This window comes from Pteronotus mesoamericanus, unplaced genomic scaffold (assembly GCF_021234165.1).
Source record: "Pteronotus mesoamericanus isolate MK-2021 breed Mesoamerican mustached bat unplaced genomic scaffold, CSHL_Meso_final contig_25, whole genome shotgun sequence".
NCBI lineage: Eukaryota > Metazoa > Chordata > Mammalia > Chiroptera > Mormoopidae > Pteronotus > Pteronotus mesoamericanus.
This window is the reverse complement of record NW_026555105.1, coordinates 6306637-6333989: the sequence shown is the minus strand read 5'-3', so window position 1 is coordinate 6333989 and position 27353 is coordinate 6306637. Positions and strand designations below refer to the sequence as shown.

Genomic DNA, 27353 nt, shown 5'->3' with positions numbered 1-27353 from the left:
CACAACCCCGGGGGACAGTCCTGTGGCCAGAACATTTGCTCTTTCTCGTTCGATGGGTGCGGGGGTGGGTGGGGGGATCTGTAACTCTTACCGCCCACCCTGAAAATCCTGCCGGGAAATGATTCATGCACAGACTTGAGCGAGGCCTTAAGGGCCATCTTATTCAACCCTTTAAATTACAGAAGGGACCCTGAGGGGAAAGGGGTCAAGGAGACACCCAGGCCACACAGGGAACTGGGCAACGCTTCGGGCGCAGTCCTTGCCGGCAATGAGAAACACGGGCATCTTACCGTCATCCAAGTAGGTCTGATCCAAGTTCTGCTCCTGTTTAATTGTCACTCCTGCGGGTAATACTTCCTTTTGGTCACTGACCGGGGGTCCGTTTTTGGCGGCTCTTTGGCTTGTGGCATTTTGCTGTTGAATGACCGTGGGGTAGGACCCCGGGCTCAGCCTCTGACCTTGACTGACGGGGGGCGGGCCGGGCCTGGCGGTGCCGGGCGCGAAATTCTCGCAGTACATGATGTGCTGGAACTCCTGGTGGCTCCCGCAGCGCAGCTGCTGGTTGGTAGGTGAGTAGTGGATCACCGGCGAGGCCTGCTGGTTGGCTGGAGAGGAGTGGAGCAGGGCCGAGCCTTGGCTCTGGGAGCCGGCGTGCACCAGCACGGAGCGGTGGGCATCCGTGAGGGACAGGGGGGTTGTCATGAGGGCCGGCTGCTGATAGCCCAGCAGGCTGGGGCTCAGGCTCTTGCTCCGCTGGTACAGGACAGCCGCTGGGTTCTGCTGCTGGTAGCGGGCGTCAGGGGACGAGAGCCCTGAGCGGAATTGCTGGCAGGGAGCCATGGTGGCCACGAGGCAGGAGGGGGACTCAGCCACCCTGGGGTGCTGTGGGTAGTAAGGCTGGCTCCCCAGGCCCCCGTGGGCGGGACTGCAGATCAAGGTGGGGTCATATTCATCTGTGGGCTCCGTCTTGATGGCTGGGACTGCGAGAAAAGCACACGGGCGCACCGTTCTTAGTGAGCAGCAGACGCGCGCAGAGGGTTAGCCGACGGAAGTTGGGAACGTGGGCCTGGGAGTCCCAACGGGCAGAGCAAACAGCCGGGCTCTGCCATTTGTTAGCCTTGGGCAAGAGGCTCCCTGTGCAATGGTCTTGGGTCGGAAACCTAACCCTGGGAGATGCCTGAACTACAGGTCTTTCCAAGAGTGGAAAGGCGGTCTGCGCTGGGCAGGTCTGTCTCAGCCCTGGGACACCTGCGGCCTTTGCCCCCAGGAGGGGAGCTCAGAGAAGAATGCGCCCCTCCTCCTCCCTCTGCCCTGCCCGTTCCCGTCCCCCTTGCTGGCCTGTCCCTCATGAGACTTCTCACCACCTGAAACATTCTGCATACTTGACGTGCTCATTTATCTGAACTCCCTGCATTAAAATGTCAGCTCCTCGAAGGGACGGGTTTTTCCTTTTTGTTTTGTTCGCTGCTGGTCTCCCCAATCCCTAAAACAGTGCCTGGAACTTAACTGACACTCAGCTATTTGAAGGACAAGAATGGTGACTGTCATGCCCTGGCTGGGGTGGCTCAGCGGCTTGAGCGCCAGGCTGCAAACCAAAGGGTCACCAGTTCGATTCCCAGTCAGGGCACAGGCCCAGGTTGCAGGCCAGGTCCCCAGTGGGGGGACGCACACGAGGCAACCACACGCTGATGTTTCTCTCCTGTTCTTCCTCCCGCCTCCTCTCTCTAAAAATAAATAAATAAAAATCTTAAAAAAAAATGGCAACTGTCACCTCCTTCGTTCTACAGTACTTTGGGGGAATGAGATCTGCTGGTGTGGGCCTCCGTTTTCCCATGTTACTTCACAGTAACAAGCACGCTTCCCCTGTGGGGTTGTTGAGAGGGTTACATGAGCTGTGTGTGCAAAGTACTAAGCACAGTGACTGGCATACAGTAAGTGCTCAATGCCTGCTCTTGTTGCTATTATCTCATTACTAGGACTGCTGCTACTACTAGTGGTGCTGTGGTTGCTGTCCCTCCCTCCCCACCTAGGAGAGTCACCAGAATTTCTCTTTCCCCAACATCCAGTCCCCGGAGCTGGGGGGTCAGCTCTCTTTTCACTGGATTAAATGAATCGGTGGTAGGCCAGTCATCCATCCGGGCTCCCCTCCCCCTGGGGTGGGGGGTTGGAGGAGGCAAGGAGGCTAAAGCAAAAATGCAGCTTCGACACCAACCACAGAGATCATTTCTCAAGATGCTGCTCGGAGAGCACCGTCTCCATCCCTGGCTCGACCGGGGCACGGAGCTCTCGCTCGGGCCGTGTGTGGACAGGCGCATGCCCGCTGGGCCCCAAGGGCCTCACCACCGCAGGTGAGAGGTAAGAACACCCAGAAAAGTAACTGAGAACCTCAGTGTTAGAAAGAGCCATGGCGATGCAGCCTACAGCCGTCCCGGAGACCGTCTCCGCAGTTTTAGGTCCTGCTGGACCCTGCCACTCACAGCATGTGACGTCAGCCCTGGGCTGGGGCCACACAAACCTGTGGACGCACCCCACCCAAGCCAAGGCCCCCCAGGCCAGGCTCTCAGGACCGCCCCTCAGCTTCGTGCTTCGAGCAGCCGAGGGGTCCCCTGTGAAACTGTCGCAGGACAGAAATTGTACTCTGGGTGACGCTCTCAGATGAGAGGTTTCCACCCCTGCGCAGGTGGCCAGCGGGCCTGTCTCAAGCCTTGGGCAGCTCGCAGCCTGTTTCTGCGGCCCCTAGCGTATCGATGCTGCCGATGCGGCTGACTACCTGAGTCCCCTCTGTGAGGGCTTTGTATCTGTATGGTTCACTGCCGGGCCTCAAGCTCAGAACAGTACCAGGTACTCAGGTATTTTCTGGACAAATGAAGGACTACAACATGGCACTTGTCGCCCTGCGTGGGACTGCGGTACTTGGTGGGAACGAGCCTCCCCGGCCCCGTCATCTACCCAAGAACGCTGCATGGCCACAGGGAGACTCACTACAGTGGGGTCGGCTACAGGGCTTAGTCACCTCTGCTCTTACCATGATCAAATCTAGGACCAAGGCAGGAGCCACCAACTTTGCAACCTTCTGCTGAACAAGTCTAGATATGCCTCTCCCAGAGGAAAGTATTAATAATAATAATAGCTCATACCGTCGCTATCAGTTTTCCACCTGTTTACTGCGCTAAAGCACTTCATGTGCGTTTGATTTCTGTAACTCTCCTAAGGAAGGTGCCATTTGATAGATGGGGAAACAGAGAGGTTGAGTCACGGGCCCAAGGTCACCCAGCTGGCAGAAGACGTCACGTGTCCTCACTGCCCACGCTCCCGCTGCCTCGCCCCCAACAGGGGCCTTCCAGGGGCGCTCCTTACCTGGGTGGTAGGTAAAGTGCTGAGGCTGACTTCGTTTCCTTTTCCCATTGATGACGTAGAAGTTCACCTTCACCGATGTGCGGATGTGCTTGTTCCGATACTCAGGGATCTCAACGAAAAGCATGTTCTGGAAGGAAGGAGTTGTCATTAACTTCCGCACGGTAATATCTAAGTTCCCATCCGAGCATGTGGAGCCGGCCCACCTACAGGGAGTCATGACACGTTCTACAGGTTGACAGGTGAAACTCTATTCAAGGGGAATTTGGCTTTTCAGTCGCAGCAAAGAAAGAGCTACCACTTACTCTATCAAAGTATATCAAGATGTCACCCTGTCAAATCAGAGGGCCCGGTGCTCAAGGGGTGTTTTTAATTCACTCATCAATTCAATACCTACTGAGGGGCTGTCAGGTCCAAGGCACTGGGACTTTGATGAAGGAAAGGAAAGACGGAGCAAAGAGAACACAGGGAGGAGGACAGGAAACGTAATGGGGCATTCAGTCATCTCGTGCGGGTGCTTACAGGCTGGCTCTTGTCCTTGTCCACCGTGGCTTCCATCTCCCAAATCTGCTGCCCATCTGGAGAAGTTAAAAAATGACAGACTTTGTTGGAACTATCAGAGACAAAAGACTTAAGACAAACACTCACCAACTCCTGTTTCTCTTGGTTTTTGTATAATACCGTTGCGGTAAGGTGTACAGGTATGTTTGTGTTCGTAAGTCTATACGGGCACAATCCTATTTTTATTTTCATGCATGGGTGTTTCTTTTTGCAAAGGAAATGTGTGGTGGTGACAGAAAACAGCAGAAAGTAAGGGGGGAAAATGCCCACCATCCCATCCCCGTTATCTTTTTCTCTACATTTGAACGCCTATCTTTCATTCTTTAAAATCACAAAAGTAGTATCGTTATACATCTTACTTTACTACATGTGCTTTGTTCAACCAAAGACTATTTCCAAAATGCCCCGTTACAGATCCCTGGCAGTCCCAGACACGGCTTCTTGGTTGTCTGAGAACAGAGGTGGCTCACACAGTCTGTCCCCAAGACATCCTGGCTTGCGTCAGTGGGGAGAGTGGAAACATGGGAGCCCACCCCCCACGTTTTTGTCGAGAGGCAGCTTGGATCTCCCACGACTCGTTGTAACAGTCGACGAGAGGTCTTGCTCAACAGTAAACTCTCCTTCACTGGAGCACAGCACTAGCTCCCCAGTTTGGGGACAACAAGCCGGGCCAGATGAAACTCTGCATTTGCAAATAACAGATATCTCTTGCTGACCACCTACATTGGCCGTGGGGCAGTTTGGGGCTCACACGAATCCATTCCACCCGGGTTCCCAGGGTGTTTTGTGGAACACTGGCTCTGAAGGTTATTAAATGGGTTTGCGAGAATAGGAAACAAATTCTACAAGCTAATAAACATTTGGAAAATGCCAAATCCAAGTCAAATGGGTTTCTTTATTGCAGGACTTCTCAAAGCCTTTAATTGCTCGTGGGCAGCATCATTCTCCAAGGTGGGCGAGGGTGTGTACCATGTCCCAACATTTGGTCAAAAACCTCCTCCCCCCCTTACAAAATTATGTAAGTTTCGGGTGTACAACATTATAATTCGACATCTTATACAATACAAACTGATCACCCCAAAAGTCTAGTTACTCCCCATCACCACACGACTGACCCCTCCCCCTGCTTCCACCCACCTCCGAAACCCTTCCCCCTCTGTTTACACTGATCTGTTCTCTGTATCTATGAGTTTGTTGTCTTGTTCAGTGGGGGAGGGTTGCTTTTTTTTTTAATTTCCAAAATGGTGAAATTATACAGTTTTCGTCTTTATCCTTCTGACATTTTACTCGGCATTATACCCTCAGCCCCACCCTGTACTCCCCTTTCTAAAGCCCAGCTGTCAGCATCTTCTGTGAGAGGTTAGCTCTGAACCTGTACAGTATTGGCTCGTAAGGTTCAAGCAAAGAAACTTGGTGTCTGTACATTATCTCTGCACTTCGTACTATAGAACATACTTCCCGAAGCAGCCAATAAGAAGTCTTGTGACTGCTACCAAAGCCGATGCGCTCGAGATGACCTTAACAATGAACAAGCAATGACCCAGCAGAAGCCTCTGTACCAAGTCAGTCTGCAAGTCTCGGCCTGGCAGGTCTATTAGGTGTGATTTCTGAAATGACTGAGCAAGCCACTGGTTTATGTGAAAGGGAGGCGGGAAGGGCGGCTAATGCACCAACTTTCACTAGAGGTCAGACCCCTGTGGGAGGGGCCGAGCGAGCGTCCTCGTCAGGTCCCCAACACCCAACAACTTGTAGGTGCCTCGCAGACGTCTCATGTTGGAGCAAATGAAAGTGTCAGCGGTTCCAAGGGCTGCTGATGGGGCTGAGAAAAGCCGCTGCAGTCAGTTACAGTCACAATCTAAGGCGCAGCGGCGGCGGAGGATGCTCCGTGAGAGAAGGCGGAGGTCCACTGGGTGGACACGACCCGCGTGCCCACCGGCCGGTGAACGGAGACACACAACGTGGTCTCTCTGTACGCTGGACAACTATTCAGTCTCACAAGCGAAGGAAATTCTAGCATAGGCCATGGCACAAACAGACCTTGGAACATTATGCTAAGCAAAATAAGCCAGGCACAAAAGGACAAATACTCTTTTTTGTGATCCCACTTCCACGAGGCATACAGGATGGGCAAAGTGACAGGCACAGAAAGGAGAATGCAGACCACCCGGGACTTGGGGCAGGAGGGACGGGAGAGTGACTGCTTAATGGGTACAGAGCTTCTGTTACGAAAAGTAACAATGTTCTGAACGTAGATGGTTATACAACGTTGTGAATGTATTTAATGCCACTTACACAATGGTTAAAATGGTCAATAATACATTATGTGTATCTTTACCACATTAAAAAAAAAAAAAAATCAGCCTCACTCCCAGAGACCTGGCTTGTTTTGTGGCCCACAGTGTGGCTTAGAGGTTTTTTAAAGTAGCTGCTGTCATTTCAAAACGAGATTGCACCTAAAAACACAGAGTTTGCTCTTGAAACCCAATGCAGACGACCTGGCCAGTCTGGGCACCCACACCGGACCGTGCCCACGGCAGCCCCTTCAGAGGGCGCGGGGACCCCGCTCTCCCAGGGCACGCCTGCCCCGTCCTCCCCACCAGCGTGCCCAGCCTCGGCGGGCCTTCGAGACGAGAGACGGAGAGGCGTGGCCTGCCGCCACCCCACGAGGAGAGCAGACGCCCTCCCTCAATGTGCCTGAGGTCAGTCTCACGCCTGGGGGACATCTGACCCAACGCCGTCTCAGTCAGGGCCCCTCCCAAACCAAGGACCCCTGGCCCTCGTCAGGACAGGCAACAACTCGCATTCCTTTCTCCTGGGCCGTAGGCCCCTTGCTCTTCAGAATCAGAGCCTCATGCCCTGGAGAAGGCCCTGAGCCACCAGGGGGCCGGCCTCCTCTGAGGACCCCGGCGTGCCCCCAGGGGCTTCCCCGTGGGGGCTCAGAGGGATGTCCCTACACCACCACGCCCTCAGAAACCCTCTCTTCCCTGCACGCCCCCATCGCCCCGCCACCCCCGGCTCCAGCCAGGGCAAACGGGACCCGCCAGGCAGCCGGGCAGCAGTGGGCCGCATCCCTGCGCCCAGCTCGCCGAGCTCCCGGCCTTGGGTGGGAGGGCGAGCAGCGCGGGGCCGGAGGACATGGAGGACAGGCCCGCGCAGTGCAGGACCCCACAGGCCTGCAGCGGCCCGTGCGCCCTAACCCGAGGCCTTCCTGAGCCAGGACGGATGTCCCCCCGTGTGTCCCCATTCTATTCCTGTGTCCCCCAACTCTGGAGCAGACAAACCTGGCTTCAAATCCCTGTTTTGCCCCCAATGTACTGTGTGAGCTTGGATAAGATACTTCGCCTCTCTCTGCCTTGTATCCAAAGTGTGGGGAAAACCCTCCTCCTGGGGGTCATTCCAAGATAATAGACGCCCAGCAGGAAATGTTCCACAGACACTGGCAAGCATTATTATTAAGGCCGGTGGTGACAGGTTATTGAAATAGTGTCCTCTGAAATTTTTTGGTATATATTCCAAAGCGTTGGAATAAAATATTGGAAAAAGTCACAAGCATTTTTTAATCAAAAAATAACACACTCTCTGGCAATTAAAAATACTTTTTGCCTGTGGGCATGGGCTGAAGGGAATTTACAAAGGGACAGACAATGTCTAATATGAGAGACAGATGGCAGAGTGCCTGATTTTCTTTGCTGGCTCTTATCACTGTTATCTTAACTGAGAGAGAGAGAGAGAAAGAGAGAGAGAGAGAGAGAGAACTCACGGGACTGAGAAATTAAAACCTTAACCATGAGTTAAAGCCAAGGCCCATCTTCTGTTGCACCCACAGGCCCCAAAGGGCAGCACTGCGAATCCAGCCTGGCCGCGCATCCCATGAGGGATCTGCACTCAGTTCTGAACAAACAAGTCCCCAACAGGAAGTGAAAGCTCGAACTGCTGTCTTCAATTTTAAGTGGCACATGAAAGACACACTCAGGGGGGCTGGTCTCTAAGGGAAGGGTGCTTTATCCCCAGGGCTCTGTGTCTGGCATGGAATAGCTGCTCAATAAAACACTGGCGGGCCACGTGAACAAACTAACCCCGAGACTCCCCAGGGCTCAGCCCACAGCCCGAGCCCAGAAACTGTCCGACCGCTGACCTCTTCAGCAAAAAGACCCCACAAAGAGAAATCACTGAACCCTGGTTGGAGGCTCCTTTCAGGAACTGGCTGATGAGGAAAGAGCCTGGAATATGGGTGCAGACAAGGCATCAAATGCACTCAGAGCGACTCAGCCCCGGGGTCTGTTTAAACCCACCTCCCGTCCCACACCCCGGCCTGAGCCCCTGGGAAAGCCTGCCCAGAACAGAAGAGGCCTGAGAAAATCAAGCACGCTTCTACTGCTCTGGGCAGAGATGAAATAAAGGGCTTCGGTCTCTCGAGCAGATGTTCGGGCAAACTTCCCCCATCCTAAATTAACAGGGACTGGCCGCCAGCACGACTCAGGCCCTTCCAAGGCTTACTCAGGGAAGAAGAGGAAAGAGCCAACTTCTTTGGGCAAAGAGGTTGGGTCTAGAGAGAAGACTGAGCAAGAGTCTGCAAGAAAAAGGAAAAAAAGGGGGGGGGGGTCGCGGGCGTGCCTGGCTCGATGAACAAACATCGGAGCCTTCACTGTCACTTGGCTACAGCCCAGATGAACGCACCCAACAGCCAGCATGTGTGCGGACTAGGGGGCCCCTACGCTTCAGCTGGTTTAATGGTTCTCTTTGCAGGCAGCTCTGGAGCCCCCCAGCGGAGCAGCGTCAGGGAGCAGCGGGGTGACGTGGAGTCTGGAGTCCTAGCGGTCGGCCTCGATGCGCGCGGGGGGTGGGGGGGCTCCTGTCGGCACTCTCGGGAGGAGCAGGGGGCCTGCAGGGGGGGGAGGGAAATGGATCCGTCCTCCCTTGGGCCGCGAGCATGCGGTGGGGCTCTAGGCAACAGGAAGGAGATCAAAACGTCAGTTCGGGTTAGGAGACCGTGCGTGATGCGTCCCAGTCCTGGCTTTTAAAAATTAGCTAAATGAAGATGGTGGAAGTCATTTCGGTGGCTTTACAACTGCTAACAAGCAGAAAAACGTGTACTCCCTGGATGCCCAGACTAAAGCAGTTAAGCAGATGGGCGGATCAGGAGGGTCCCCTTAGCGTAGGATTTCACCCACCTGAATGACACAGCTGCCCGCATGTGCTCAGTGAGAGCCGGAGAGGTTCTTGACCCCCCCCTCCTCCTGCCCCCCCCACGCTCTCCACGGGCTCAGCCTCTCCGTTCCCCACCTGGGCGACTGCAAGGGCTGCTCGCTCACCTCCCACTCCCACCTGGACCCTCTCAAGTCCATTCTTCATCCCGTTTACAAGAACAATCTTTAAAATACATCACACAGCCCACCTTCCCCTTAAAAGCCTTTATTGCTGTGGGAACAAAATCCAAGCCCCCGCCATGCCCATAGGGCCCGGCAGGAACCCGCCCTCTCCCCACCGAACGCGCTGCACCAGCCACCGGGGCCTGCTTTTGGTCCCTCAAATGCCCCAAGCTCATCCCCACCTGGGGCCACGGCAGAGGGTGGTTCCTTCTGCCTGGAACATTCCTCTCCAGTCCAGTGGCTCCGTCTTCCCTGCCCGTAAGGCGCTGTTCAAAAGCCACCGCCTCAGGGAAGCCCTCCTGACCGCTCTCCCCAGAGTTTCCAGATTCAATGCATACAACTACAGGTGATCCAGTTAACATTTGAATTTCAGAAAACAATGCACACTTTTTTTTTTACTCCAAGTGTGTCTCAAACTCGGTGTCACTGCACGGAACATACTCCTACTAAAGAAGTTCACGGTCTGTCGGAGATTTGGATCTACCTGGACACCCTGTGTTTTCCTCATCTCGGTCCTTAGCTCCTGTGCCCGTGACCTGCTCTCGCTGTCCTCGCAGCACCTTCCCCGGCTCGAAGTGACCTGCGTATCAACACGTTCGAGACAGTCCACCTCCTGAGGGCAGGGGCCTCATCTATCATGTGTTCCCAGTACCTGGCACCGCACCTGCACATAGTAGGTGTTCAGTAAGCATCTGGGGAACAGCGACGGAAGCCCTTGGGCCGAGTAAGCAAAGCAAGACTAAAAGGGCATCGCGCGGTCATCTTACATCGAGACCGGCTGTCGGCGGGTCGGTCATCCCACCCCAGGCACGACGCCTCTCAGGGGTGAGCTGTCATCGATAGATGACCTACACCAGCCCTCTACTGACTAGCTCTGTCACCTCCAGGAGGTCGGTCAACCTCACTGTGTGAGCTGGTCTCCCCGTCGGTAGAGCTGGCCAAGCTCCCTCCAGCCCCAGCCATGATGCAGGCGTCCCAGGCCAGGGGAGACAGGAGGGAAGAGGCGCGCCTGCGCCAGGAAGGACTCTCCTCCCAGTCAAGCTACCGACACGGCCCTACCTTCCTGACAGCCTGGTAAGTAAACCGAGCTCCCAGGGGCTGCATGGAAACTCACTTCTCTATCCTCTTTCCAAGTCATCCGAACAGTATCAACTGCAGGATTCTTCCCCTCCAGAGTCTCGTCTTACATGCAAGGGGCTAAAGTCTGGGCAAAGAGTCAGCTCTTGGAAAACGAGACCACTTTCTCCATCCCCTGCGGGGCTTCCGAGTGAGGAGCTGGCCCCTGTCTTTGGAGGCAAGCTCTGCGTCCCAGCCAGCTGTGAGCAGTGGGCTCCAGCCCAGGGGGCCGATGTCATTGCAGACGTGAGTCACCCGGGGCAAAGGTCTGCAGAGCCTTAGTCATGCCCCGGCCCAGCCCGGGTCTGACCTTTCCCAGAGGGAAGCCTCATCTGGAGGGACACCACCCAAGCCTATTGTTTTAGAAAGCGCCTCACCGGGTGACCCCGCAGAGACCAACAGGTGGAAGGCGGCGGCACCTTCTCCAAGACTGTTCCATTTTTCCAGGATACTAGTTCATGGAAAAATACTTAATTTAGCAAAAAAAAAATTTATTTTAGGTAAATGCATTTCTATTTATTAAACGAAGCTGAAAATATAACCTTTGGGAACCTCCAAGTAATAAAATGACTCATATTAGGATATGATGACTCAGTGGGAGAGAGGGAATTCCACCACCCACGCCTCCTCTCTACAAAATCAATTTGCCCTCTCAACAGGTGATGGGAGCCTCTGCCATCAGACCGGTCCAAGGAAACTGTCCAGCAAAACAAAACACAAATTCCCTTCAAACAATTTAAGTTTCAAAGCTGAGTAAGCCGATGCAGGCACGTGTCCAACCTACACCCCCGCAGGACAGAGAGCCAGGGCACTACTTGGCGGGGGCAGGGGGCCCCGAATTAAGAAAGATTTACCAGCTGAAAAATTCCAAAACTCTGTGTCATGTGGAGGAAGCTTCCAAAACATTGGATCCCACCCAGGCGCGGGGAGTCACCCAAAGCCATGGCAACTTCGTTTCCGCTGCCACATCACTTTTATTTCTGTGTCCTTAGATTTTTTCCTGTTTTGCAATGTTTTGCTGGGACCCCCGACTCCGCCTAGGGCCTGGGTGGCTGGGGGCCAGGGTGACCAGCTGAAGTCAGGAACAGCCTGGACTTCGCGGCATGAACTTGGTTGGAAAGGTTACGCTTTTTTTCAATTTCAGAGAATATATAAAGGCTTTTCAGCCATCACTGAGGACGGTAAATAGGAAATACCCTGGTGGTTCTGTGTGGTTTCTCTTTGTCCTCTTGCATGTGATACGACAGATTACTCAGGGGGCTGATGATAAACGGTGCTTGGGATTCCAGCCCTGTCACCAGCTGCGGGCTGACCTGGGGGGCCCTGACTGGACCTCCACAAGACTCAGTTCCCGCATCTATAAAATGGAGAAACCGTCACCCACCTCTTGGGGCCAGCGTGACAACTAAGAGATGATGCATCTATTGGGCTGACCCGGGGGCCCCGACTTGACCTCTGCGAGACTCCGTGAACTCATCAGCAAAGCAGAGATAATGCCAACCACCTCTGGGGCCAGAGTGACAATGAAAAGAAATAACGCGTTCATTCAGCTATATATATATATATATATATATATGCACCTACTGTGTGCCAGGGACTTTTCTAGATGCTGCAGCTCCAGCAGCAAACACCAAGTCCCTGACCTCAAGGAACTAAGAGTCTAGCGCGGGAGAGCAGACGATAAATGAGGGAGTGAACAGAGAGGATCACTGGAGTCGCCCAAAGTGCCACAGAGAAACCAAAGCAGGACAGGGGACAGGGGCTGATGAGTTTGTAGGGGAGAATGACCAACCTCAAGGATGGGACGTAGACTTGAAGGAAGCCGTGGAGGCAGCCTCACAGAGAAATGACAGAAGAACATTCTAAGAAGCGGCAGCGAAAGCAAAGGCCCCGAGACAGAGGCGAGCATGGGGTGTTGGGGGACAGAAGGAAGCAGGTGTGCTGATACCCAGTGAGCAAGGGGCTCGTCAAAAAAGCTGAAATCGGGGTGATGGGCGAGGCTGGGGTCATCCAGGCTCTCAGAAGTCCTGGAAATCATTAAAAATAGTAATCAAAATAATAGCAGAATCGTTATTATTGCCGCTGCTATAAATAAGGGGCCCTTTTCCAAAACACCGAGCTTTTTCTAACTTGAGGAACACCGTGCCGCCTCTCTCCTACTGTTTTTCCGCCACGCTCCAATTTGCCATTCTGCTGGAGTGGAAACCACCAATTCCATTTCGGCCCTCGGCTATAAAAAGACGGCTGGAGCCGGTGGTGCCAATGACCCAACGTGGGGGCTAAGATTAGCCCCGGAGGCTGTCACCTTTCCTTAATGTGAGAACCAGCTGGGGTTCCCCTGCCTTGGAAAACTTCAGCTGTTCCACTCCACCCCGCCCCGCAGCACGTTTGCCAGCCAAGATGTCCATGGAGATGGGAACGGGGATGCGTTTTGGAAAAAAGAAGTTGAGCAACAGGGATTCCCCCTGCAGAAGGCGGCCCTGAGCTGGGAGGCCAGTGCTTGGGGTCAAAAGAGCAGAACCAGCTCCCTGCACTTGTAAGGCAAGCCCCCCACCTGCCGCAGCCACCAGGAGCCAGGCAACCCGCCGGGGACGCCCTCCCCCAACTCCTCAGGGGGTTCGGGGGCATCTCAGATGGCCCTGCCTGTCTGCTGGCACCCACCCAGGAACGGTATCCAGCCGGGATTCTCAGCGACACACGGAAGGGGTCGAACGGCATCCCCTTGACCCCAGTGACCCACTGCACAAGCTGCAGCCCTATCTCACTGCAAAACGGTCCCAGTCAGGGGCTCAGAGCAGCTGAAAGGTCTTCAGCCAAAGGAACCTGGTTCTAAGCGTCTTCAGAGCTGAACAGTTAAGAGTCAAGCGGGCAGCCTCTGGGGTCAAACCCAACACGGCCACTGGCCAGCTGCGGGCTCATCACTAAGTTACTCACCCTCTCTGGGCCCAGCTTCTCATTAGTAAGACTGGGGAAGAGCGGTAGCTACCCCGTAGGACTGCCCTGCTCGGGACAAGGCCTGGAACGTAGTTTATTATTATTATTATTTATGTTCTTCAACATCTCTTGGTTCCATGAGCTAAAATCTTACTCATCATGGTCCTTCCACAGGCCAAAGAGAAGGATAATAATAGAAGCTAACATTTAACGAGCATCTACTATGCGCCAAGTTCTATGAAAAGGGCCTAATCTGTATGATCTCATTTAACCTTCTCATCTCTCAAGAGAAGTCAGTCATCTCTATTTTATAGAAAAGGAATGCAAGCTCCAAGAGGTGAAGTGACTTACCCGGCCAGGATGCCAAAGCCACTAAATGCAGAGCATGGCTTTGAACCCGGGCTGTCTGACCTCAGAGGCTGGGCCTGTAACCACCACGACAGGCAGCACCCCCAAGCTTGGCCAGCCCCCAGCCAAGGCCAGCGCCCAGGGCACTGTGTGTGTCAAAGAGACAGTGTATACACCGGAGCTGTGATAATGCTAGACAGACCATAAAAACAGTAACAGACATTCAGTGAGCATCCCCAGCATACTAAGCACATGCTGCGCATTTATGCGTTTAAACCTAGGAGGCAAGGATTGTTCTGTCTCCTCCTACAGAGACAGAAATCCAGGCTGAGGGAGCTGAAGAACTGGAGAATGCTGGGCATGATCTCAGGCGAGTCCCCTGACTTCTCCTTTGCCGTCCGCCTCCCAGCAGTGCTGGGTTAGAGAAGACTACATGCAGACGGCAGTAGGCAAGGGCCCGCCCACCAATGGGCTCAATCACAGGGAGCCGCGAACATCACTCATCTTATTTAACATGCCACTTTACAAAGTGGAAACAGGCTCTGAGTTTTCCTCCTTTTGAGAGGTAAACTGTGAAAATTTCTACGGAGGTCAAGGGAAGAAAAGCTAGAAAGTACCTACCATTCATTCTCTCATTCATTCGTTCATTCATTCATTCAACAAACACTGAACTGATCCCCTAAGTAGCTTCACAAGAACGTGAGTTCCCTGGAGGGCAGAAAGCTGACTGGCTCCTTGTTCCATGGGGATCTTTGTAGGACCTGGCCTCCGAGTCACCCCTACATGACTCGCTGGACCATCCATGGCCCCCCCGCCCCACAGAAACTGCCAACCTGGATTACAAGAAAACTGTGTATTATTAGCATTTCCCCTCTGCTAATAAGGCACTCTGAGGTCGCACACTTCTTGCGAGGGCCAGCACAAGGCCAGCAGGATGGTCTGCTGATTCAGGAGATGCATCAGAGGTGAGGAGGCTGACGTCATAGCACTCTCCTGCTCAAACACCCATCATGACTCCCTAGTACCTCGCCCACGCGCAGACCAAACCAAGGGTCTGTCTCGCCTCTGCTGGCTCACCGAAGCATTTCCCCATGCTGAACAGCCTCTGCTTCAGCCACTGGCTTGCTCTCTGACTCACCAGAGCCTCACAAATTCCTGCTGTAGAAAATGTTGTACATCATTCCACCACCTAAAAAATAAGCTCCCCCAGGACACTTGAAAATGCGTGTGCCCCTTGAATCCACTACACCATGCATAGGAAATAACCAAAACAAATGGCATTAGCTACCATATCAAGCACTTACTACACACTTTCTCTCTCTCTCTCTCTCTCTCTCGCTCTCTCTCGCTCTCTCTCTCTCTCCAAGAGTTTTATAAGTACTGAACATGTAGCGAACTCCTAATCTCATGACCACCCTGTGAGGTAGGACTGTCATCATCCTCATTATATAGATGAGGACTCTGCTGCCCAGAGAAGGTAAGTAACTTGCTTAAGGTCACACAGCTAGGAAGCAGTGAAGCTGGGGTTTGAACACAATCAGAGTGGCTAAAGAGCAGGAGAGCTTATCTGGCTGACAAAACGCACGCAGACGACGTTCATCACTGCGTGACTTATAACAGCACAGAGTTGGAAGCAGCCTAATGCCCAATAAAAGGGGAAGAGTTAAATAAAGTTTTGGGCAACAACATAATAGAATGCAATGCATACGCCTCACTGTCTGCCTTCCTAACCCTCACTACACCACCACCAGCCGACCCTGTGCCTTCTAAACCACTCCCGAACCCACCCATCGATCTCCAGCCCCCGCGGCCTCAGCCTGACCTAATGTCTTTTTCAATTCTGCCCTGGAGAGTGCTCTCAAAGGGGCCAGTCTCAGGGCCCATCCCAAGAGGAAGCTTTGTGTGAACTGGGAAGAAGCGCCCCGCCCCCAGACACTGCTCCCTCCTGTCAGCAGGTGTCTTAGCAACAATAGGTCCCTCATTTTTCCAGTTTGAAGGGCAGCCCCCAGAGGGGACGCCCTCCTGGAATGCACAAGCCCCACCTTCCTGTTAGAATCTCTGGATCATCCTAAAGGCGATAAACAAAGGAACAAACATCAACGCCCCTTTGCATTAACCTACTGAAATCATGTCCATTAGGAAAAAGAAAAGACAAGGCCTACCACCCATAACTAACAAACGATTGCACAACCTGATACTTTCCCTACTTCTGATCATCTTCTCTTGACCACATGCTCATGGGCAAAACACATTACCAGCCCATGCATGCAAGAAAGAATACCACATGGCAAATAAACAGAAACATTCAACTTCTCAGAGCAAAGGAATGCAAAGTAAAAAGAAGTACCGTTTCAGCAAATTTTTTACATTTAAAAAATGGCGCTTCTGGGAAGGGGGGAGACCACTCCTGATATGTACTGGTGGGGGCCCCAGTTTGCAGATTTCTGGAGGGTAATTTAGCAATCTGTAAAACCCGCACCATGACTCCAGGGTTCCGCTGCTAGGAATACACCATAAACAAACAAACACGATGCGCGTGGAGACTCATGTTGAAAAGATGAATTAATCTTAAAAAGTATAAATTAATCACAGCATGATTTATAATAAAAATAGAAGTAGCCCATGTTTATTGGCCTACAACATCACTGATGCTGTTGTAATTGCTCGACATGTACTAACTCATTTAACCTTGTTAACCTCCTGTTATTATCATTCTCTACATGAGGAATGGAGTCGCAGAGAGGTTAGGTAATCTGCCTAAGGTCACACAGCAAGCAAGGTGCAGAGCCAGGTGTGAACCTAGGATATCCAGGCTCAGAGCAGGCACACTTCCTCATCACGGCGTGTGGTCTACCTTCTTGCTAAGAGCAAAAGGTTGAAAAAGTTTACCTCTGTGTGAAAAAATGATTTAGAAAAAAAAATTGGGGGTGGGTGGGGCCAACCTCCTCATCCAGTGAGACAGCCCAGGTTCCACTAAAACACAGTATGGCACCTTCACGTAATGGTGAGCCGAGCGGATGTCGCAATCACGTGGGAAACGCATCAAGGGCGAGAAGAAAGGGCAGGATATGGAACTCCACACAATGAGATCTACCCACACGTCAATGCTACTTAGAACCCGAAGATGGTGGCTTTTGTATGGCGCCAGCGGACACAAGCAAGCTGAAAGGGGTCCTGACCTGTGGTCTTCTCCGTGAACACGACCTTGGACTCGGCCGTGAAGTTCTGTCCTGTGAGGATCATCTGCTGTCCCCCGTAGACCAGGCAGCTGTCGATGTCTTGTCTTTCCACCATGGGCAGCTCGTGGGCGGATCGCTGGGCTGGGGACAGAGGACAAGGGGTCACTGTGAGGACACTCGCGACAGCCTTTCTGATTTTACGGTGACAAGCTAGGACACGCTCTGCCCACCTCTGTCACCTGTCGTCATCACTCAGTGTAGAGCCACCACCCTTGCCAGCCAGACTCTGCAAATGTTGCATTTTCGGGAAAGCGCTCCAAGTTCTGTGGGCGAATTTGCTCCTAACAACGTATTTTGTTTTCCTAAAGCAAGGGATGGGGGCCTGTCCTCTTTATAACAGGGAAAGGTGAATGAGAAATTATTTTATTTTAAATGAAAGGATAGGCAAAGGACCGACTTTCCATATGAGACGACCTTGCTAGACTGTACTCTCTGCTCCTGCATTTGACGTCGCGCAACACCTTCAGGGCTCACACAGGTGACATGTTGACACCTGGCTCCTCAAAGGTGTGAATGCAATCGCTTTGAAATTCATTCGCACTTTTGGACACAGTCCCCCGACACCACTGATCGGCCCCCCATCTCTCTGACCTCGCTCCCCAGAGCTCCCCCTTCCTCATGCTGCCCCAGCCGAGAGGGGTGTCCGGACTTTTGGCCTCTCTGGGCCACACTGGAAGAGAAAAGTTGTCTCGGGCCACACATTAAATACATTGCAACACATAATTGCAAAAAAAAACAAACAAAAAACAACAACACAAAAACCTCATCAGGTTGTAAGTAAATTTACGATTTCGTGCCAGGCCACATTCATAGCCATCCTGAGCCGCACGCAGCCCGAGGCCCGCGGGCTGGACACCCCAGTTAGAATGCTGCTGTCTCTCAGACACGCTCCGCACACTCCTGTCTTAGAGCGTGTGCGCTTCCCACTGCCTGTCTCCGGGAGGTCCCTCCCTGATTACCTGCATGGCTCCCTTCCTCATTTCTCACAGGTTTCTATTCACCACCTCAGAAAGACTGCCTTACCCCAGGCCTCCACCCTCCTCCCCCGCAGTTAAAACAGCGGTTTCCTGTCCGTCCGTCAGTCAGTCAGTCAGTCAGTCTGTCTGTCTGTGTCTCTCCCTCCCTTGCCTTTATCTTGCTTTACCCTCAAGAACTTTCCACTTACAAGTGCTGTTACTGGTTTAGGTCTTTCTCTCCCCACACGAGCATGTAAGACTCAAGAGGGAGGGACTTTGCTTTGTGTACACCTGTAAGTCTGGGGCTGGGAACAGGGCCTAGGATTTGGAAGGAGGTGCTTGGGAAGGCAGGAGGGAGGGAGAGAGGGGCTGATGGAATGATGGATAGATCGAGGGAGGGAAGGGAGGAAAGATGGGCGGACTGATGAGTGGATGGACAGATGGATGGACGGATGGATAAGTAGAAGGACAGATGAACAGATGAAGAACAGATGGCTGGGTGGGAATATATATGAATCGATCCCAATATATCTTGGCACACATATCTCTCTCTCTCTCTCTCCCCACATCTATACTCTCATCTGTATCTGCAACAACGAAAGATGGAAGAACAGGCAGGCCTATGCTGAGTGCTTTGCTGCAATGATACACTTGAATGCTCACAGCAACCTTCTGAGGAAGGAAGTATTGAAATTAGGCTCATTTGCAATAAATTCAGTTTAAAAATCACGCACATTTGACTGGCAAGAAAATTAAAGCTGAGAGCTGTCAGGCCACCCCGTGGCCAAGGTCACAGGGCAAGGCTGAGATGTGGACCCTCAAAAGCTGAGAGCCCCACCCCTTCGCCCCTCCAGCCCGGCTCCAAGCCCTTCCTCCAGGAAAGGACGGGGACCCTCCCCAGCCGGCCTCTCTGGGCCGGGCGTGAAACGGGTCCCCGCCACCATGAGGGGTCCATCTGCTAAGGCCTCGCCTTGGCAGCCCGGGCCGGAGAGGCCGGGCCTCCCCCCGTGAGTCAGTCTGAGCTCCTGGCCTTCCTCCCAGAGCCGGAGAACCGGGCGGAGGGCCAGCCCTTTCCGTGCCAAGGGCCCATGGACCTCCCCATCCGGGAGCCGGGGCGGCAGCCGTGAGAGGCCCGAGGCCCAAGCCTCACCCTCCCCTCCCGCCGGCCCGAGCCTCCAGGTGGCGAGCGCCCCTTCCTCGGCCCCAGAGCTCCGCTGAAACCGGCTCCTTCAGGAGCAACCCCGCACTTGGCAACATCTAAGGAATCTGTTGTGGACTAGCCAGAGGCTCCCAGACACTTCCCTGTGAGCCGTGAACCTGAGGACTCACAACGACCCCCAGCCGGGCCCCATGCGGCCAGGACAGGCTCCTTGTTCCCAGGGCCCAGCCGGCCAGCGTGGTTCCAGGGGGCTGCCATGAGGAGTACATATTAAAAAGGCCTGTCCACAGAAGCTAATTTTTCCCATATGGGCTGGGTTATTAATCCTTTCTTTTTAATATACGCATTTTGTATGGCTTCCTAATTGAAAGGCTACAAATGGAAGTTTATTAACAGTGAAAAAGAAAAAACAACAAAACAACAGTCACATCACCTGGAAGGAAAAGCAGGTCCCGGCTTTTAAGTTCTGCCTTTGATGCGGGGCGGGGGGGGGGGGGCGGCAAACTGGCTGCTTGTGGCCCCAGGGATGGGTGGAGAGGTGGTAAGAGCCATCTGTCCCATTTTGCAGGTGGAAAGCCTGAGTCACTGCTACTGGACAAGCTGGCCAGGGGCTCTCGGCCAGCCGGGCCAGGGGCTGGACGTGGCCGTGAGCTCTCAGTGCTGGGCGGGAGGCTGGCCGGGCCAGCTGCTCTCTGAGTCACTGTGCGTTGCTGTGAACACAGCTTGATTTCCTAAAGCAACCTCACTGCTCTCTTCAAAGCCAAGCAGTTTCAAGCAACCAACCGCTTGTCTCGTGGCCAAACGTGCACTTCCCTCCCCTTCTCCTTACCTGAAGGAAAACTACCTTTCTACATAAAAATTTAAACAAAACAACGCGAGGCCAGTCTGGCTTCTGCCTGCGTTTGTGCACATTCCAGTCTTGTGGCTTGCAATGCGGGCTGGAGCGTCAGCAGTCAGCACCGAGAGGAGCTCGTTAGAGACGCTGAACCTGGGGCCCCACCTGGACCTCTAACCCAAGCCTGCAGCTGGACAAGGGATCCAGGTGATGCTCGTGTGCCGTCAAGTTTGAGAAGCGCTGCCTAGCGCTGGCTGCACATTAGAATCAGCCGGGGAGCTGAGCGGTGCCCACACCCCAGGCCCTCATCCTATCTAGAGCGGCATTTCTCACACAGAATGATCTAGGGCTTGGTAGGAGGCGCCTGGGAGGGAGGGGTGTCAGCGCTGGATCGGTCTGTGTGGCGGGCTGTCCGTGCATCGTAGGGCCTTGAGCGGCACCCTGGCCTCCACCCTACTAGATGCCAGTAGCGCCCCTTCCTGTGGACAACTGCTGCTGGGCATAGCGGGATGTCCCCTGGGGCCAAGGCAGCCCAAATCATCCCTGATTGAAAGCCATTGTTCTAGGGATTCTGACTTCAGGGGTCTGGGGGGAGGACACCAACATAATTTTTTAAAAAACACACAAACAATCCTTAACATTCCAATGGGCCCCCCCCCCCCCGCCCCCGGTCTGGTCTGAGGTGCCGTCCCAGCAGGATGACCATGCAGGACCCCGGAAGCCACAGGGAATTCCTGGGCTCAGACCGCCACGGTTTCAAGCCCCACCTCTGCTAACGCCCTGCCATGTGACCTTGGGCAAATCGTTTCACCTCTCTTAGTTACCGATGCCTCCTCTGTGAAATCCTAACAGGGTGCCGGAGGGGAGGGGTGTTGGGGGACAGGAAATAAAGGGGAAGGGGAAGAAGAGGCACAAACCTCCAGTTATAAAAAAAAAAACCAAAAGTCACAGGCATGCAATAACAGCATAGGGAAAATAGCCACTATTATCGTAACAACTCTGCCTGGTGACAGATACTTACTAGGCTTATTGTGGTGATCACATCGTGAGGAGCATAAGCATTGAATCACGCTGTACACCTGACACTAATGTCGTATTGTATGTCAACTGTACTTCAATTAAAAAAAGAAAATTATAATATTAGAAGGCAAAACATTAGTAGAAGATTTTCAATGTACTTAAAGAAAATATCAGTTGTGGACCCAGATAAAATATTTTTGAAAAGGAGGATAAAATAAAGATATCATGGAGAATAATAATAAAATAAATAAATAATGATAAAAAAAATAAAAATATTTGTGTCCTCCTGCAGGTACATGAGAGATACTGCCTGTAAACATGTGGGTGTGGTCAGTACATATTTGGTAAAATATCTAATACCAACCACCCAAATGTCCGTCAATGGATGAATGAGTAAACAAAATGTGGTCTATCGTAAAGAAATACTACTCAGCTGCAACAAGGAATGAAGTGCTGATATAGGCTACAACATGGATGAGCCTGGAAAACGTTATGCACGTTGGCCTGGTGGCTCAGTTAGTTAGAGCATCATCCCCGTACACAAAAAGGCTGCAGGTTCGATCCCTGGTCAGTGCACGTGCCTAGGTTACAGGTTTGATCCCAGGTGGGGCGGGATGGAGGGCAACTGAGCAATGTTTCTCTCTCACATTAATGTTTCTCTTTCCCCTCCTCTCTCTCTAAAACCAGTAAACACATCCTCTGGTGAGGATTTAAAAAAAAAAAAAAAAAGGATCCTGAGTGGCAGGAACCAGACACAAAAGGAAACATATTATACGATCCCATCTAAACAAGACAGTTCAGAATGGGCAAAACCCTAGAGACGGAAAGCAGACTGGAGGTTGCCAGGGCCCGGGGAGAGTCTGCTGGTGAGTATGGGGTTTCTTTAGGGAGGTGGTAAAAATGTTCTCGAACTGGATAGTGGTGGCGGCTGCGCAGCATTATGAAATGTACTTGGTGCCACCGAACTGTACATTCGTAAATGGTTAAAGTGGTAACCTCTGTGTTACATATATTTTACCACAATTAAAAGATATGTATCTCAGGCAAGACACAAACACTGAGCCAGGGCCTAACACAAAGTCGCCAGTCAAGAAGCCAGTCTTTACTCTCATTAACTTTCAAAATGCCACTTTCTTTCTTGCTCATTTTCAAAATGTCTGCTCGCTTAATCAGGGAAAACACGGGTTAGTAGCATTTCACAGACTGAAAAAGAGAAGCTCAGGACCCAGCTCCACTAAGGGGCAGCCCCCCAGCCAGGGGGAAGCCTGTCGTGTGAGACCCAACTCAGTCCCACTGAAGTCCCCCACCCCAGACCGATCCCTGGATGAGGCTTCCCAGCCCTAAGCCTCGGTGTGCCCATCTCGAAAATGGGGCTGTTTACAGGCCCACCTCCCAAGCTGTGGTGAGGACTGAAAGAGAGAATTCACAGAAAGTATGTTTGGCTCAATAAACATGGGCCAGCAAGGTTACCGATACCAAAAGCTGCAGTTTCTTAAGCAGTTTCTATGCGCTAGGCCCCAGCTAAGTGTTGTTGTCTATCTGTATTTCACCAAATAGGTGCTGACCACATTCATGCATGTTCCTGCTCTCATCACCGTGGTTCCTAGTGGATCCCAAACTGCCACCCAGGTTTCTAGACCCCAATTGTTAGCTTTCCTCCCAGGGAGGCCTTCCCCGGCACCCCCTGCCACTGAATCTCCTGGTTGGGGGAGGTGCTTAATAAAAATGCTGACATTGGGCCACGCCCCTGGCCCACTGCTCTCGAATCTCCTAGAGGCAGCGGGACATTTGCCTTTGCATTTTAACAATCTTTTCAGGTGACTTGCTACCCGCATTTGTTTGAGAGTCAGGTTCCACACTTCAGAGGCCACCTGAGGACAAGGGGACCTCCTCCAGGGGAGGCCTGGCATCCTGAGAGAGCCCGGAGGCAAAGCAAACGAACCCAATTAGCCTCCGAAAGAGGAAGAAAGAGGAACGGGGAGAGGCAAACAGCAGCCAAAATTACCCTCCTGGGGTCCACTTCCCTCTCTCTCTCTGATGCAACCTCCAACACCTATGGCTGCTAATTGGGGTGACACCACCCAGGGCCATTGGGAGGGCTCTCAGGAAGCCACCGGGCCTCCCAGGCCTGCCGGCCACCTTCATCAGCCCCACCGGCACTCATGCAACTTTTCAACCATCAGCGATTCCAGACCCTCTGGCCCCTGCCATGTTCTAGCCAAACTAGGGCCCCCCGTGTTTAAGCCACCGAGGGCCCGGGTCTCACCGACGGGGCAGCCTCGGCCCTCTGCTCCCGCATGCACTTCGAGGTGGCCCTCGCCAGGAGATTTCCCAGGCTTCCCCCTGCCCCCGGATTCTGGCACGTCATAAAGCGGCTTGGGGTTCCTGTGTTTTATGAGCTCTGAATCAACAGGGCGCTGTTGGTTTAACCAGTTTGGGTGTTTACTTTCTCTGGCAACGGTGGCTGACAGGGAACAGAGCCGCAGTGGCCAAGGCCCCACGAGGGAAAGTCACCGCGGCGCGGGGTCCTCCGGGCTGGCCTGAGTCGGCCTGGGAATGGGACGTGACTGCCTGCCCGCCCGTCTGCAGCTCACTCAGTCCCAGGGGTGCGTGGCCGAGAATTACAGCCTCTGCAAAGAGAGACCGGAGAGGCCGCTTGGGAAAAGCCGTTTCTGCGGAGTGCATGGGTTTTGCTAAGAACAGCAAATGATTACAGCAGCCACAGAGAGTGCCTTAGGTGCCAGGCACTTCACACATACATTTCGGTTTATACTGTAAAACACACAGAGGATGAGGCCATTCGGGGGGGAGGGGGCGAGGTAAAGGCAGGGATGCTGGCGTGTAACTGGCCCAGTTCAAAGCCCAGCTCGAGGACATCCTTACTTTGGGATTCCGGACCAGTCATTGAATTATCGGTGCCTCTGTTCACCTTTAAAAGGGAAAAACTCAGGGTTCCCACCTCAGAGGGCTGCTTGCAGATTAAACGAGCTAATGCATAGGAAGCGTGTGGCACCTGGACAGGGCTCCGTGAATGTTACGTTTATTTTTGTTGCCAAACTTCCGGAGGTCACAAAGCAGGCATTAGGCCCATTTTGGAGTGGAGGGCACGAAGTCTCCCAGAGGAGACGGGGTGTGTCTGAGAGCTCCCAGCCAAGGCAGGCCGACAGGCGGAATCGGGACCGTCACACGGTGGGATTCCACCACCTCAGGGAGCCCTTTTTCAGTCAAACGAAGCAGGACCCAGCAGGAAAGCACCGGCCAGCCCAGGCAAGGAGGGTCCTCCCCGCGCTCTCGTTCTGGCTCGCACGCCCACCAGCCGGCCGCGGCGCTCCAGCTGCTGTAAACCTGTCTTGTCTCTTCATCAGGCCCCTGTCCTTGGCTGTGGGCCCAGCCCGCTGAGCTTGGCCAGGCCTGGAATACGGTGCTGACTCAGGCCTCGCCTGGGCGGGGCCGCGAGCAGGGCCAGCGGACCGGCCCCCTAGGCCCCGCAGCCCCCGTCCTGGCCACTGCTGAGTCTTCCCTGGAAGTGGAAACCGATTCTCCCCGAGCAGGGGGTTCACCTCGGCGAGGGACCTGCCAACATTCGCACCGCGGGAGGGAGGTGCAGTGTGCATGAGAGCGTCGAGTCTGCAGGCGTGAGACCAAAGGCTTCAGGAGGCCTCCGCTTCCTGGTGGAAAATGGAGCAGGCGCACCGACAGGGCCAGACTGGCTGGCCAGCTCGCTCCGTCCACGCAGCAGCAGGTCCCAGGCGGGAGCTCTTATGTCCCTCTCCTGATCAGAGGATTGCTATACCATTCCACCGGGTAACAGGCAGCCCCTTTAGGATATTCCCCCATGTCTCCATGTAACAAGCGCTTCCTGAGGGCTCCACAAATCCCCATTTGATGGAGGAGCTGCCAGGGGACCCAGGCAGCCTGGACGGAGACCAGGGCTGGAGCTTCACACCCAGCTCTCTGCTCCGTCCCTGGCCAGCCGCGGGACCGCAGCCAACCACCTAGCCCGTCGGAACCTCACCCGCTGGAGTGGAAGCTCTGAGAAGGCAGCATTTCGTGCCTCAAACACTCACTGGCACAAGGCGGTGCCCAATAAGTACTTCTGAATGAACGGACGCATCTTCTGAGACTCTGAGGAGGATGGAACGAGTTAGTATGTGTGACAGCGAGGCACACCAAAGGTCCCCCCATAAAGGGTGGTTCTGCCTTCCTCGTCCCTGCACAGGTGGCTCTCAAGGGCCACAGCCATATGATCAGGTAACCGTATCAATCAAAAGAAAAGCCACCCCAGGCCTGGGCTCCCCGCAAACCCAACCTTCCTGCAATCACCCGCAGCTGACACTCTGCACGGGCCAGATGGCCATCGAGATTTCTTCTTAGCAGCAGGGCGTGCTGCCAAGCTGCCAGCTCCCCTGAAACAATTAGTGTCTGTTAAACTCCCACTCCTGTCTACTGCTGCCTGGGCCCTGCTCTCTCAGCAAAAGTGGCAACCAGAGATGTGACAAGTCTGCTTTGCAGAGCTACAGGGAGGGCTACATGTGGGAAGTCTGAGACACGCCACCAGAGAGGTTATGCTATTGTGATGAAATAAGTACTATTATTATTCCTATTTCATAGGTAAGGAAACTGAGGCGCAGGGTGTAACCTCCCCAGGACTGAACAGCTAGTAAGTGACAGAAGCAGGATTTGAACCCAGGCTCACACTACTGCTCGCCACCCTAAACGGACCTCGCCCCCTACCTCATACCATATACAAAACTTAATCTGAGATGAATGGTATCTCTAAACCTAAAAGCCAGAATCAAAAAGCTTCTAGAAGAAAACATAAGAGAATATCTTTGCTACCTTCTGGTAGGCAGAGGTTTCTTAGGTGAAGGGAGGGGAACACAAAGAACACTAATTCCAAAAGAAAAACCAATTTCAATTAGACTTTCTCAAAATAAAATATTGATGTTCATAATAAGACATGATTAAGAAAATTAATAGGCCAGACACAGACTGGGAGGAAATATTCCTTATATATCTATCTATCTATCTATCTATCTACATATATATATCTATCTATATCTATATAGATATAGATAGATAGATATCTGACAGAGGACTTGTATTCAGAATACATAAAGAACTACTATAGATCAACAATAAAAATAAGAGTGACTGAATAGAAAATGGGCAAAAGCTTTGAACAGACACCTTTCTGAAGAAGACGTACAGACAGCCAACAAGTGCACAGATCGGGTCTCAGAACCCTTAGTCAGCAGGGAGATGCAGATTGTGCCTTATGCACAAGGAGGTACCATTGCACACTCCCTAGAACGGCTGCAATTAGCAAGACTCTCAAAACCAAATGTCAGGGAGGCCGGGGAGCTCTCACGCACTCTCATGCAGAGGGAAAACACAAAAACTGCAGCATTTTTGCTTTTGGTTCCTGCCCTATCACCCAGCAGTTCAATTCCCATGCATTCGCCCAAGAGAAATGAAAGTGTCCACAGAAGACCTTGAACCAGACTGTCCATAGCAGCCTCGCCCATAGTACTCAGACCCCAGAAACAACCCCAATGTCCGTCAATGGGAAATAAACAATCGTTACACTCATACAATCGAATACTATCCACGCGGTCACAGTGACGGGTCGCAAAGACGCTGGACTGAGCACAAACGGCCGCACGCCAGAGAGTGCACGCGGCCCAGTTCCGTTCTGTGGGGGCCTGGAACAGGGACAGCTCGTCTGCGGGGACAGGAATCGGGTCACTGGCGGGCCTGTGTGTGGGCAGCTGGGAGGGGCCCTGACTGAGGGTACGAGGGAATGCTCGCGGGACAAGGCCGTGCCCGGTGTCTTGTTTTGGGTGGTGATTGCACCACTACACGCATTTGTCCAAAGCCATTGAACTGAAGAGTTACAGCCTGTGCAATTCATTGTATCTTAATTATCCCTCAGTGCAACGTTTATGTGGAGAGATTGAAAAGGCCATGTGAGAAATCCATTTTCTAGTCCACACCCCATACCTAACCCCCAATTCCTGCGAAATGAGGAAAGTGAATTCATGTGCTGTGCCCTGAGCGGGCAGGGCCTGGTGGAAAATGGCTTGAGGCGTTTCTGACGGGGATGAACAGAGAGACCCCTGTGCCGAGGACCTGCGGGAAGGTGCTCGCGGAAGAGGCATCTGCACGTACGGACGCCTCCGTTACAGCTCACGTTGCCTTTCTCTCCCACCAGGCAGCCTGGAGATGCTTGTTTTTACACCTTCATTCTTTCTGACGAACATTCTAGAGATGGCCATTATGTGCCAAGCGCTGGTTAACACCCGCTGCTCCCTACCCTGTGAGGTCAAGGGTCAGAGGTCAGGGCAAGCGTCTTCCTCAAGGGGCCATCCATCCAGGGACCTCGGATGAGGAAGAGTTAACCAAGTGATAGAAGAAGGGGTAGAGCAGAGAGGGGAGGGGAGGCAAGGCCAGGGTCCTAAA

At 53.1% G+C, this 27353-nt stretch overlaps 1 protein-coding gene across 2 annotated transcripts in view; it reads right to left on the bottom strand.

Moving 5' to 3' along the window:
• The window catches only part of NFATC2 (nuclear factor of activated T cells 2), a 123987-nt gene that overhangs the window by 33465 nt on the left and 63169 nt on the right, over nucleotides 1-27353 (bottom strand). For both annotated transcript variants that reach the window (XM_054573594.1, XM_054573595.1), the window contains exons 6-9: nucleotides 16862-17002; nucleotides 3877-3932; nucleotides 3358-3484; nucleotides 291-980 (exon numbers count right to left, since the gene is read on the bottom strand). In XM_054573594.1, the coding sequence (XP_054429569.1) occupies nucleotides 291-980; nucleotides 3358-3484; nucleotides 3877-3932; nucleotides 16862-17002 (1014 nt within the window). The remainder of the gene's footprint in view (nucleotides 1-290; nucleotides 981-3357; nucleotides 3485-3876; nucleotides 3933-16861; nucleotides 17003-27353) is intronic.